The sequence below is a fragment of the Oryzias melastigma genome, linkage group LG15 (genome assembly GCF_002922805.2).
Source record: "Oryzias melastigma strain HK-1 linkage group LG15, ASM292280v2, whole genome shotgun sequence".
NCBI lineage: Eukaryota > Metazoa > Chordata > Actinopteri > Beloniformes > Adrianichthyidae > Oryzias > Oryzias melastigma.
In genome coordinates this window covers 15,165,910-15,180,476 of record NC_050526.1, presented here as the reverse complement: position 1 = coordinate 15,180,476, position 14,567 = coordinate 15,165,910, and the positions used below count along the sequence as shown (strand labels likewise).

Here is a 14,567-nt window from a genome sequence, read left to right as displayed (position 1 = left end):
ATGGGGATTATGGAAATCTCACATGGAGTTTAGTGTGATTTTGTTCTCTTCAGTTGATTTATTTTTGCATGTTTGTTCTCTCCTGATAATCATGGATGAATTAATGAACTCCAAATATGTTTTCCTGTTTGTGTTTCATTTTCAAAATATTCTATCCTAAAAAAGGTTACTTTCCTTTGTTCCTTTGCAAATTTTCCCCTGCAGAAAAGATTCATTTTCCAAACAAGTTCTGAGAGATTGAAAACTTTTTTACGAAGAGGGAGAGCGTTCTCCGATCGGAAGATCACAGGCTCGATTCCAACCCTGCCTGTTCAGATGTTGAAGTGTCCTTGGGCAAGACACTGAACCACACATTCCTCTGGTGGTTAAAGTGAAGCCGCCATCAGTCTGTCGATGTGTGTGAATGTGACTGTGCTCTATACACCGTCAATGGTATATAAAGTTTGTTAATCTGTCATTGGTATTATTATTTATTTCTGAACAAACATTTTCTTCAGCTGATTTTTCCCTTTAGGTAGAGATATTTCAACACAGACTGGGTTGGATATTTCCTGTTTTTTTTTTTTTTAATTATGGATTTCTTGTTATTTATTACATGTTCAGCTGTTTATTTGTACTTTTTAGAATTTCCAAATAAACTTTGTAGTTATTACACAGAGTAGTCGGCTGGTCAAAACACAGATTTTTCATCAAAAAAAAAAAAAAATGGAGTGGTCAGTGTGCGCCACCAGTTGGCCGAGCTGTGGAGATATATTCACAGAAGCAGGAGACTCTTTGGATCTGCGTTTTTCTCAGACTATAAATATTAAAAAGACCATTAAGGAACGTTTTTTAATGCTCTATATTATATTCATAAACATATTCTGTCCAGATGTTTTTTTGCTTACATTTTATTAAATTACGAATTATTCCACATAATTTTATTAATCAACACGAGTTCTTCTTTTTTATCTATTTATTAATGACAAATAAATCGTTATTTTGCTTTAATTTTTTCATTTTTTTTCTCTAAATTGTAACGTAATCTGATGATCAGAATCACTGTTTTGTTTTTCATTTTGCTGGAGTTTAAAAACCAATAAAATGTGCATTAAAATTATAGTTCTTTCATCATGACACTTCTTAGTTTTGCTTCATTTAAGCATATAACCTTTTTTTTGCAGATCAATAAAAAAAATTAGGATCTTTTGTATTAATCTGAAAAAAATGACGATTTTGGGGGTTAAATTTAGAATAATAAAACAATTTACTCATTACGCCCTGCGACAGACTGGCGACCTGTCCAGGGTGTCCCCGCCTTCGCCCATCAGTGGCCAGGATAGGCTCCGGCACCCCGCGACCCCGAAAGGGATGAAGCGGTCAAGAAAATGGATGGATGGATGGATGGATGAATTTACTCATTACGGATTATTTTTCTATAGCTTTATCAATTGAAATAAAATATATGGGTGTCACATTTTGCGATGTGATGGTGTTTCAGGTGTAGTTTTTTTTTCAGGTGGAGGCATTCTGTTTGACATACCATATTTTGGCATTATATTAAAAACAAATGAGAAAAAATGTGTTTAAACATATTTCTCTGACTTGCTTAAAAATTACAAATGGATTCAAAGTAAAGCTGGAATATTTTAAGCTTCTTAAAGAACCAAAGATAAAAAAAAAACATGTAATGAACTGAAAACTAAAATGTTTTAATTATCTTTTTGTTTTACTGTTTGCTGCACTTTGCTCTGATTATCTTTATTTTATTCGTTTTGTTTTTGTGGTTTATTCTGCATTTACTCCCTGTGTAATCATTCATAGTTATATCAATCCATGTCTTGTAGTGTTCAGTTGAATGTTCTGTTGTGTTTTAATAGTTCAGTAATAAAAAATTAAAATGTGTCTGTCAGCCATGATGGATCTGAGCGGCTCCGTCACACCGGAAGAGCGCTCTTCCTCTCTTCCGCTCTTCCTCTCGCCCGGTTCGGTGCGTCTTTCCTTCCGGCTTGTCAGAGAAAGTTGAGGGAGGTTCAGCGGTACCGGGGCTTTTTCATAATGGACAGCCAGGGAAGGAAAGTTGTGGTCTGCGACAACGGAACCGGGGTGAGTTCGCGGTTCGGGTCCAGAGTGGCATTTCAAACCGCGTCGCCGAGCCGCTGTTTTTTTCCCTCCGAAACAGGAAGTGTCTCTGTCAGCGTCCGAGCGAGCTAGCTAGCTAACTGGGTGTGAAGCTAGCTAGCCGATTTTTCATTCATCCGGACATGATGCGGAAATAGCGCACAGGGTGGCTGCAAATATCGAAATTAAATCCAAATTTGAAACCTCACATTTAATTTTCATGATGACGGACGCACGCGGGGCGTTTCTGCTTATTTGCTGCTAACATTTATGAAGCTAAAGCTGCTAGCTAGCCTGTTAGCATGAACAGCTGGAGTCTGCTTCCTTCTGTCTGGTCGCTGCCTCAGATTCCAGCCGTTTATTTGCACAAGAACCGCAGAGAATGTGCGGGTTTGTCGCTCCTGACACATTTTCCACTTCATTCGCACAGAAAACAGCGGAACTTTCCGCGTTTACTGCAGCTGAGCGCCGCGCAGTCTAGGCCGTGTCAGGTGAATTGAGGAACCTATCAGTCAGCGGATCAAACGTCTCAGAAATGCCTCCTGACTGGAACCAGCGAGGGTTCGAACCCCGATTGGACCTGTAAGCACAGCCTCCGTTTATCACCGGAGGTTCAGCTCAACCTGAGCGAGCAGAAAACCACTGGGACTGATGCGGAAGTGTCCACACCTGCAAGATGATGGGATTCCTCTGAAGTTAATAAATAGCAGAACACCGTCGTTTACAATCATATCTTATGTCAGTCTTTTAAAAGTGTCCAGATCAAAAGTGACTGTTCAGGAGTTTAAAAAAGGGCGGAAATGGTATTTCCTGAGCTACAAAATAAAACGTGAAAAGTGCGTTTCCTGCAAAAACTCCTTTGCAGATGCTGACAAGTGAAGAAGGTAAAGCGTGATCTGGAACTAAAGTCAATTACAGGAATAATAATAAAAACATTGAGTTATTTTGTGTTGGAGGAGTTAAAACAATGAAAAAAGAAAACAGTTGCACAAATTCATAAATGAATTCAAAATAAAAGCCAGATTTTAACAGCAAAAATGTTTGAAATAAGTCAAACTTTAATAGAAATAACAGTAATAATGGGAAAACAAGGCTCCAATTGTCACAATAATGACTAAAACTGCAGAGATAAATGTTAAGCTGCATGTTGATAAAGTTTAAATTGGGGTTTCTTCTATAATTTATATTAACTGAATATGTGTATTTTCATATTATGAATTATTGTTGCCATAGTGATAATAATTGACTAAAATATTCACTTGTGTAAATGAAAGAATATTTACAAATGAAAAAACTATCTATTTCACTTCTTAATGTTTGATCCTCAAACTCAAACTTTTTATCTCCTCAAAACCACAAAGAAAATTTGATTTTTTTTCCAGTTCAGCCAAAATCATGTCACACTGCAGCTATAAAACCAAAGATTTCTTTATTCTTGATGCAGTAAAAATATTTTTCTGACCTTTGCCATTAGAAGAGGAATTTGTGCCTTCACACACTGATGACACTCCCCACTCCAAACCCCGAGGCTGAATCTGAGCGTCAGGAGAGATCGCTCCTCCTGGGATTTTCCGTCACCTCCTGAAGTCTGTTCATGGGAGCTTCTTACCTTCATGGAGGTTTTTGTGAGGCAGGAGGAGCATGCGTGCAGATAAGGAGTCTTCTAATCAGCTGAAGCTGGTATTCAGGCTGGTCTCATTTGGAAACTCATTTTGACAGTTTGCTGTTGCATGCATTGTGAGGAAAGAGGAGCTGTGATGTGAAGAACCTGGCATGTTTTCACTGATCTGACTGTAGAGATTCTTCAAGTTTGAACAAATTTTTAAAACAAAGCAGCTAAAAATCTGGATCACTAATTTAGTTTTTAACTGTAGCTAAAATGAGAAAAAAGTTTGCTGCTTCGTGCTCCTTTAGAAACTGCAAACAGATTTCTCTGGCTGCTCTAAAGGAGACATGAGGGCTTCTGAAACCTGCTTGTGGCTTTCCTGCCTGCAGTCAGCCGAGCGTTGGTGTGGTCCTTTTTTGTTTTAATTGTCCTGAAGGGGAAAATCTAGGAAGTGCTGGGCAACCTCATTTCCTGTGCAAACTGCGGCGAGCCGCTTCCAGGTCATTTCCCTGCAGCTCGGCCCCCACAGCCGCGCTCCGACGGTTCCTGGCACTTCCTGCTCGCTGTCAGAGAAGGATGTCGGTTTGACACCCGAGCGAGCGACCCTCTCATGAGATGAGACGTCATGTGAAGATCAAGAGAAGGAGCGGAAGTTCTGAAGAAACCTCTCGTAGACTTCTCCAGCTGCTGTTTAGCACAAAAAACTTTGATTTTTTTCTTCTAAAATCGTTTTTTTTTCAGCTTTCAGACATAAATTTGCAAAAAAAAAAATCAAACTTGATGCTTCCTTATTTGAGGACAATAATGGGTATAGTTTAGGGCTGTGAACATTAACGCACACAATTAATAAAAAAGAATTAACATGTTAATGTTTATTGACCGAAATTGATCAAGTAAAAACAGTTCAACTCTGCGGTTCAGGTTTCTGTGGCGTGCGTTAAAACATTTCGTCAGGCCAGATATTGATAATTCATGTAGAGAAAACTGTCGAGTCGGGGTGGGATTATATAAGTTCGCTTCCTTCCACTCCCTTTCAAGCAATCTACTTGGGATTCACTAAGTGATATGTTATGTATGTATTGATTGATTGAAATAAACCATTTCATTCATTCATTATGCCACTTATACCATGGTCACTTTAAATATTCCGTCGGTTTTTAGTATTTATTCTTGCTATTTTTTATTTTTTTTGGTTTAGATCACTTTTTCCAGGTTTGCGATTAAAATAATTGTTTTAATTGATTCCCAGCCCTATTATAATTAAAGGTCTTATTTTGCTGTGTCCTAATAACAGACGTCAAAACTCCCATAATGCAACTCTTCCCCAGATCCTGAGCAGATGAAGTCATCATCTTGGTTCACTAACCACTTCCTCTTTCCACCTGCAGTTTGTCAAGTGCGGCTATGCCGGCTCCAACTTCCCAGAGCACATCTTCCCTGCGCTGGTTGGGAGACCCATCATCCGCTCCACCGCCAAAGTGGGAAACATTGAGATCAAGGTAGGATCTGGTTCTCTGAGGCTCAAGTATGTGACAGGAAATGAAATAAAAGTGTCAAAATAAAAGCTTTCTGGACTTTTCCTGGTGTTTCCATCTGTCATTTTCTTTGCTCATCTGTGATTTTTTTGTACCTGCCTTCCTCTTCCTCCATGTTCTGTTCTCCCTCCATGAGGTAGAATGTCCAGAAGATGGTAAGTTCAGGTTGGTGTGTGCCTCCTGGTCTTGCCTGCTGCAGCGAGTGGACTTGAGTCCAGATCTCAGCTGGAAAAAATGAGACTTTTTAAACATTTCTTCACTTCTTTTCTTCCTGATTTACTCCTTTAGCTTGTCTTCATCTTCTTCCTCTTCTTCCTCTTCTACATCCTTCTTCACCTTCGTCTTCCTCCTCCTCTAGCTTGTTTGCCTTTTTCTGGTCCAGTGTGTTTTTAGGGACTGAGGTGTGGGTTTGTTGTTGTGTGATCGTCTCGTTGAGCTGGAAGCGTTTAACAGAGAAGATCTGCGCTGAATCACGCAGCAGCTGTTAGCGATGGAGGAGCGCTAAAAGACATTCTGGACGCTTTCCACTCCCAGAGTCTCTGATCTTCATCCTGACGCCTCTGACCAGATCTAAACCCAACCAGAAAGGAGCCAACACACGATCAGCAGCAGCTGTTGACCTCACTGAATCATTTTAGTCTATTTATCACATTTAAATTCATCCGATTCAAGTCTTTTTAGCCTTTTTATTTAAAGAAATCAGTCTAAACCTGCCTGCTCCTGTGAAAAGTGCGTCCTTTAATATAATCTGACAAATTCTCTACTCAATTTTCAATGACAAAATGTAATAAAGTGACCTTTTTTACTTCTCACTGCACAATTTGAATGATTTTCTATCCAATTTTATTCTTCCAATGTTTTCCCTCATATGAAATAGCAAATAAAAGCCTTCTTGGAAGTATAATAAAAACGGAAAAATTACATTATTAAGTATTTATGTCAAATCTAGATCAATTTCGATCAATATGTTTTAAGTTCATCATTAATTATCAGTTTTATTTGTTGTGACGATCCAAACCTTAAAGTTAGAACTCCTCTAAACACAAGTCTCAGCAGAGGTGCTCATAGTTTCTACCGATGCTTCAGAAGAATCAGGAGCACATCTGGTTTTCTTCTTGCTTTTTTCCCTTTCTTTTATTGGGACCACATGGCGGCGATGCCTGCGTCTGGTACTTTGTTAATGCCACAGGATGAACCCATAAAACGCTGCGCTTTGATGTCTCCGAGTGGAAGGTGAGACGCGGCGGCGGCTAACGCCGGGCGCTAACCCGGCAGCTGCTCACGTGGCCGGCTGCCCTGCATGCCGACGGTTGAACGAGGATGAAACAAGTGTTTTGCTGTTGCCGGGGTGACAGGTGTGCACGCATGGAAACATGGTGGCTTTTGGTGCATGCTGGGTAAAAGAGTTTTATTTCCTTGTTTTTTTTAACAATAAAAAAGTGAATCACCTGAGAGACGGTTCAAACGGAGCTTGTCCCGATGGGTCACCTCTGATCTCTGACCCCCCCAGGACCTGATGGTGGGAGATGAAGCCAGCGAGCTGCGCTCCATGCTGGAGGTCAACTACCCCATGGAGAACGGCATCGTCAGGAACTGGGACGACATGAAGCACCTGTGGGACTACACCTTCGGCCCGGAGAAGCTCAACATCAACTCCCGCAACTGCAAGATCCTGCTGACGGAGCCGCCCATGAACCCCACCAAGAACCGGGAGAAGATCATCGAGGTACGCCGCCATGCCCAGCTCGCATCCGGCTCACCTCCGCTGGTTTAAAGACGTCTTTTTGTTGAGCTAAACCAGGGGGTCAAACTCAATCACACAGGAGAGCAAAATCCAAAACACACCTGAGGTCAAAGGTCGAACAGGATAAACATTTATTAAACTCTCTGAAACTACATTTTAAAACCCTAACTTTTTAACATAATTAAGAACTAGATGTATAACATTACCTGTGATAATGCTAGTGTGAATGCTGGAAGCTGAATTTACCTGCTGAAGCTGATAGCCAGCTAAAGTATTAGCTAAATGCCCAATTAACAGAAAAAAAACAAATAAAAACTTGGGTTAGCTAAAACAACTAGCATGTAGCTGAAATATTAGCTAAACTCCAAAATAGCCTAAAAAATCTTAGTAAATGCCAAAATAGTCCAAAAAGCTGCACAGTGCCAATTTTTCAGACCTAAAAAAAAATAATGAATAATTAAAAGGCAGGAATATTATTCCAGAATAAATCAACTTAAACCTTAAATAACTTTCAATATTTTACTCTCTATAAAAATATATTTTGTCAAAATTATACAAGTTAGAAATGAGCTCAAGATAACATCGGGTCATTAATGACAATAAAATAGAATTACCTGGAGGGCCGGATAGAATCACCTGGAGGGCCGGATCCGGCCCCCGGGCCTTGACTTTGACACATGTGAGCTAAAAGAAGGTTTGAGGCTCGGAAAGCTTTTATTTTTTAGTAATTGGCTGTCATTCGAGTTTTAGAAGTTTGTTAAATAATTTCTAGAGAAAATGTAAATATCAAAGCCATCTGTCCAATCCAAAGGTTATTTAAAAAACCTTTAACTTTCTAAATGTTTGTTCTTCTGGTGCAAATAAATGTGTCATATCCAGATTTCGTGCAGAATATTCAGTTTTCCTTTTTTTATTTAAAATATTTGACCCTCCATGCTTTAATCCCTAATGAAAATCTGGAGAAATTGTTCCAGTTTTAGTAATTAAATCAAATAACTTAAGAAAAAACATGAACTTCAATGTTTATCACATAAAGCGAGAAGCTAACGGGATTCTGATCTTTATGGATACAGACTGTTGACCTTCAAACTTTGATGTGGGTAAAGTTCTAACTGGATCGATGCTTCTCTGACAGTAGAGTCGAGGTTTTCTGGGTAAAGGAAATCCTCCAGAGTTGTTCAGTTTTGTTCTGGAGGTCTACCCCTTTTCCTGCCTGTTCTGGATCATTGGTTCTGGTTCCAGGATGAGGCGGTCCGTTTCATGGATGTTTTCCTCTGCAGGTGATGTTTGAGACGTACCAGTTTGCAGGAGTCTACATCGCCATCCAGGCGGTGCTCACTCTGTACGCCCAAGGTAAGGAGGGTGGGGCCAAACTCTCTCCATGACTTTCCCTCAGAGTTTAACTCGATTTACGTCAGCCGTCGCGTCTCCATGGTAACGGAGCAGACTCTCAGTTGCCTGTCAGGACTGGCGGCGCTCAGGCTCTCCTTTTCTGTGGCAGGCCTTCTCACCGGCGTGGTGGTGGACTCGGGCGACGGCGTGACGCACATCTGCCCCGTGTACGAGGGCTTCAGCCTGCCGCACCTCACCCGGCGCCTGGACATCGCCGGCAGGGACATCACCCGCTACCTCATTAAGGTACGTTGCGGCGCGCGGTCCGGTGAGCCGCTCGGCGGCGGCAGAGCCTGAACTGTCCTGTGTCCGGCTGCAGCTGCTGCTGCTGAGGGGCTACGCCTTCAACCACTCGGCAGACTTTGAGACGGTGCGCATGATGAAGGAGAAGCTGTGCTACGTGGGCTACAACATCGAGCAGGAGCAGAAGCTGGCGCTGGAGACCACCGTGCTGGTGGAGTCGTACACGGTAAACGCTTCAGACTTTAACGTTTGCTTGATCCTCTGATCTGTTATCTTTAGACAGAGCCCGAAGTCCTGAGTCGTTTTCTAGAACATAGTTTCTGCAGAGCGGTGGGAGTTTATCGGATATTCCCCTCCAAGTTGAGGACGGGGCTGTTGGTGCAGAACAACCCCGCCCCCTTTCCCCTTCCTGTAGCTGCTGGGGAGTTTGATGCCCCGCCCACTTAATTTTCAACAAAACAAATAGAATCTTTTTCAAACGTCATATTTTTCATCTGCTCCTCATTTATGATTAAAATAAAGAAACCCTCAGAAACCCTCGACTGTATCGATGTCCTCCATCAGAACATGTCAGAAACAGGATTTTGGGTCTGAAAGTCAAATGTAGAACTTTGGAGGATTGTCCTCCGTGAGCTTCTGTAGGACTCATCTTCACGTGTTGATAGTTTGATGTTCCTGGAAGGAAGGAGGAGGAGCTTCTGAGGGTTTCTGTAGTCGATGATGCGTTCATTCCTCGCCGCTGGCGTCCTGATTGTGTACCGCTGTTCCGGTTTGTCTTTGTGGAACCAGCCGCTCATTTTGACGTATTCAAATACTTGAATTCTCCAGCTGGGTTTTATGTCCTCTAACAAACCCAAAAGTGTGAAGTCACTTAATGCTAAACATTTATCCTAAAAAGTAAAATCCTCATTTGTACCTTTGGCCCCTCCCCCTCACTCCTTCCTGACTGTTTGTGGAAAACCTGATTTTCCAGGCTGGTTGGTGCCTGCCTGCATTTCCGGTTGTGAACGATCTGATGTTTGTGAAACTAGAAGCTCATATTCAGCAGAAGGTAGTTTGTCTGAACGACTGTCTTCATCTGCTGCTGTTCTCGCCGAGTTTTCCGTTTCAGCTTCATGTTTCTGCTGAAAATATCCGGATGGAGAAACGTTTGCAGTTCTGAGGCGGCAGAACTCTAAAGTAACCAGAACCAAACAGCTTCAGTGAGCTGACGGAGGCTGGCCCGCTGGTGCTGCGTCTGCTCTGTTTTCTCTGGGACTCAAACGTGTTGGGGTGGGGGGCGGGGGTGGGGGGTTGCTTTTCTTTCCAACTCCTTTTTTTTTTCCTGCTCTGGGAACCGCAGAACCCAAACGTGGAGCTGCAGTCTGCCTCCTGCACGCCCCGCCGAGCTCATGTTGAGTCTCTGAGCCGCCTGTGTTTGGGCTGGTGTGGGCGGGCCAGCCAGAGCGCCGAACAAGGAGGGCAATGTGGGCCTGCGCCTGACATCATTTCCTGTGCAGCCGCATGTGCGGCGGCGGCTTCCTCCTCGCTGAAGGCCGTCTCACCGCCTCTCTCTCTCGTCCAGCTGCCAGATGGCCGCGTCATCAAGGTGGGCGGCGAGCGCTTCGAAGCCCCCGAGGCGCTCTTCCAGCCCCACCTCATCAACGTGGAGGGCGTGGGCGTGGCCGAGCTGCTCTTTAACACCATCCAGGCCGCGGACATCGACACCAGGTGAGCTGTTCAGGTGACTCGCCTCCTGCTGTCATCATGAAGCTGAATCCCAGGTTCTGACCGCGTCCTCCGTCTGCGGACAGGCCCGAGTTCTACAAACACATCGTGCTGTCCGGGGGGTCCACCATGTACCCGGGCCTGCCCTCCCGACTGGAGCGGGAGCTCAAGCAGCTGTACCTGGAGCGTGTGCTGAAGGGGGACGTGGACAAGCTCTCGGTGAGGAACCGCCCCCTTTCCCATCACCCAGGATGAGATGAGCATCATCCTGGATTCAGGCTGACCAAACTCTGACCTTATGATGCCAAAACGTCACTTTGATTTAATCAGATCTGATCTGGTGACTAAAATAATACTCAACATGTGTAGTATCCACAAACCACCACCAGGAGGCGCCAGGTGACCAAATCCACCCACACAAAACAGCAGTTTTAGTTTATAAAATGCTCGTTCAGAGAAAACATCTCTTCTTCTGAGCTGCTCTACTGTCGGTGTCTTCACCACAAATACATTTTCTTCTGAATATTATCAGTTAATATTGAAGAGTTTGAATGAGATCTAATGCTTTGTTTTCATTCATGTTTTCTAGATAATCCAAAGTTTTATTTTGAAAATCTGTTGGAACATAAATGTATTTTCATCTACATTAATGTTAAACTTCCTCTTTCTCAGCACTTCACCTTAGTGACCCCAAAAACTGAAAGGATGTTTGAGATTTCACCTTCACAAAACTCTTGCATGTTTGTGTGGATTCTGCTGTGAAGAGCGCCACCTTCAGTCTAAATATCATATCACAACAGAAACCTTTACCTGCTTTAGCATTAGAGTTTGGACCATTACTTAAAACAAAGTAATTACAGGATTCCTGCAGGGTCTTAAAATGTCTTAAAAAGTCTTAAAAAGTCTTAAAAAGTCTTAAAAGCATTGAATTTATGAGTTTGGAAATAATACCATAAAAAGCCTCAAACATTTCTTAAATGTTGATATCTGAACTTTAAAATTGTGCTGCTTGAAATGTCCTTGTTTTTTTACATTTTATGTCAAAAATTAAATTTTTTAAACTGATTATTTTGATCAAATGATGTAAATAAACACAGGAAGAACCGGTTGTTATACACCAAGACGCTGAATACCCAGCCCCAATTTTTTTAAATCTGAAGGAATTATTAAAACAGGACAGAATAATGAAATAAGAAAGTCTAAGAAATTGGTCCTAATGTTTGACATGTATGGCCTTAAACTTGTTGGAACTCTGAATAAGTTACTCACTACTTGATCCAAAAGAAATTACTTCATAGTAACCTTAGGATCACTTAAAAAAGTTGAGATTTTCTGATCAGTTTTTAGTCAATTTCAATGAATAAAATGGACGTACTCGTGTCAATATTTATCAAGGTAAATATTTTATTCATAACATTTAAATAATTAAATGTAGACAAGATTAAAAACAGATTTTAGAACAAAACTTGCCATTTCTGCATGTAAAAACGTTTCATCAGTCTGCTTCAGACTGTTTTGAGTTTAAAAGACTTTCTCTGATTGGCTGTCGTGAAACGTGACTTCCTTAGCCAATGAGATTCTCTCATATCTGCTGTTGACCCGCCCATTTCCCCCTCTGACAGAAACAACCCCGGTGAGTGGTGGTTTGGTTTCAGTTCGTTAAAACAGTTCAAAGTTACAGCGTTGTAAAGCAAAAACAGTCGTTAGATTGCTGCCGTACCGACGGCTAACGGGGTTACTTCAGGGCGGCAGACGTTGGTCTGATGTGAGACGTGAAATGTTGACGTCCAGCTGCCTGTACCCTCTAGTCGACACTCACCAGGTGAGCTGAGAGTCATTCATGCTTTCATCATGAAGTCTCTGAGGAAACAATCCACTGACAGTACAGGAGAACTGCACCCAGTGAGTGTGACATCATTGATCAAAAATGACTTTTTATGTGATACAGATGTTGCCATGTTGGAGCCAGACATTGTTGAGCGATTTGATCAAACTCTCAGTTTCCATTTATTTTATTGTTCCATTTCTAACTTGAATAACTTAAGATGTTATGAAAGTATCAGAGCCAGAATGTTTGTTCTGACCAATAGAATGACTGAGAAACGGCTGTTTATTTACACATAGAAGTCTATGGGATTTGGCTTCTTGGGGGGCGGGGTCACTCAGTCCAGTTCTCATATACTGTCAGCTGTGAGCCCTGATCCAGCAGCTTCACTCCGTTTCTGTGATGCTTAGTTTTTCGGTGGGGGGATGGGTGGGAATGATGATTGGGAACTCACCCCCCACCCCCACCCCCCTCCTTTTGTTCTGCAGAAATTCAAGATCCGGATCGAGGACCCCCCCAGGCGGAAGCACATGGTGTTCCTGGGTGGAGCGGTGCTCGCCGACATCATGAAAGACAAGGATAACTTCTGGCTGACCCGGGAGGAGTACCAGGAGAAGGGAGTGCGCGTGCTGGAAAAACTCGGCGTCACCGTCAGATAAAGCACTGGACGGACACCACCACACACACCTGCACCGCACACACAACACACGAAGTATATACCCATGTGTCCCTCTTCTGTTCTGTTTTGGCTAAACGTGACGGGGATCCAGCATCCTCGTCCTCCTCGCTTCCTCCTCTCTGCTTCAGGACGTCCTCCCACTCATTTCACCTCTGCTGACAAACCCAAACTCCGGCTGGCTGCTTTGGAGATGTTTGCCCGAGAATCACTTTGATTTTTTTTCCCGACAAACTCCAGAGGGGAACACAGTCCCCGCGACGTTCCAAACTCCTCCGGTTGCTTCGTTTCCACGGCGATCGCACCTCCACGTCTGTTCTGCATATTTTGATATGGCCGCCTGTTTTCTGGGAGTGGGATGACTTTCTTCTGCTTTCCTTTGGAGCTCACGTCTCCACACTAAAAAGATTGAGATGTCTTTGTTTGGATTGAAGCCCCCGGCTCGGCTCCGGGCCTGAGACGGTACTGGGGAGGGGTGTTGGCGGTGGCGGGACGTTAGCGGGAGTCAGTATTTGCTCAGCCGGCCTCTTGACGTTGAAGCAATACCTGTGCAGCGTTCCTCTGACGCGGAGGCCGCTTCCATCCGGAACACTCTGAGGGTCAGAGGTTGACGAGACCACGTGAAGTTCTCCAGAGCGACTCCCCGCGGTCAGCTGATGATTACTGGAGGCACTTCCATTTTGAATAAATGTGTATATTTTTTTCTCTGCTTTCCATGAGCGTCTATCCAGTGCCAAGTGCAGTTAATGTTAACTGGATCTATCATGTTTTAATGTCTTTTCTTTTGTCACGGTTTGTTTTTATTTTCCTGTGTTGTTCATAGCATAACTGCCTAACGCTGATTTAAATAAAGAAGTGATTTATAAGGACGGCTGTGTGACGACTCATGAAGCTGGAACAATGTCGCTGTCTCTCCCGCCACGCGTGCAGCCTTCAGCTCGCAGGAAGAGGAAGAGGAAAGTGGCTCTGGCGCCACCAGAGGAAGAGGCTCCTTCCGGGCCTGAAATAAAGACCGACCTCAGACTCTTCCCGTCTTTCCATTTTAGTCCCCGGACCGGCGGCGCTTCCCTCTTGACCTTGAAGCGTTCTCGCCACGTTCGGCCGTCATTCAGAACTCAGAGAAGCTGAAATTCAGCTCAAAGACTTAAACTTTTAGGTTTTACATCCTTGTCAGCTTTCTACAGGTGAGGAGGTGTTGATGAGCAGGAGGAAGATTGAGGATCCAGGTGTGACTAAAGAGTCTCAGGAAGAAAGAACGGAATGAAGAAGACTGGTGCAGCACCATGTTGGTTTAGGCTGAGAGGCAGAGATGAAGATGCTGAGGTTCTCTCTGGGAGTGATGAGAACAGATTAGGAATGAATCCAGGATAAAGGGATGCTGAGACCAGGATAGAGGAGGAGGTTTAGTGAGGAAGATGCAGAAGTTGGGATTAGATGGAGGCGGGTGATTTGGTGCGAGGTCTCCTAAAGAAAAGAGATGGAAGACCAAGCCAAACACCGAAATGGGAATTTAAGTTTTTATAAAACGTCTAAATCTGAAGACTGGATTCTCTTGTAAGTTACCATGGCAACCAGGCAAACATTACTGTTGTTACCTACAGAGGGAAAGATTGAGCGTGAAGACAAAACCTCCACCTTAAAGTCTCATCTATACCCAAACACCACCTACACCCCCTGACTGTATGTGAGAACTGGACCGAGCAAGTATGATGTCACACAGAAAATATCGGACTTCTGGC

General features: G+C 43.2%; 1 protein-coding gene across 1 annotated transcript; it reads left to right on the top strand.

Annotated features, from left to right (window-relative positions):
• Positions 1 to 1,914: 1,914 nt before the first annotated feature.
• LOC112161632 (actin related protein 2) lies at positions 1,915 to 13,697 on the top strand. The gene is made up of 9 exons (XM_024296931.2): positions 1,915 to 2,085; positions 5,095 to 5,205; positions 6,752 to 6,967; positions 8,266 to 8,338; positions 8,487 to 8,623; positions 8,697 to 8,846; positions 10,185 to 10,330; positions 10,414 to 10,546; positions 12,641 to 13,697. The coding sequence occupies exons 1-9, from the start codon at positions 2,038 to 2,040 to the stop codon at positions 12,809 to 12,811; spliced, it is 1,185 nt and encodes a 394-aa protein (XP_024152699.1). The 5' UTR covers positions 1,915 to 2,037; the 3' UTR covers positions 12,812 to 13,697.
• Positions 13,698 to 14,567: the final 870 nt, after the last annotated feature.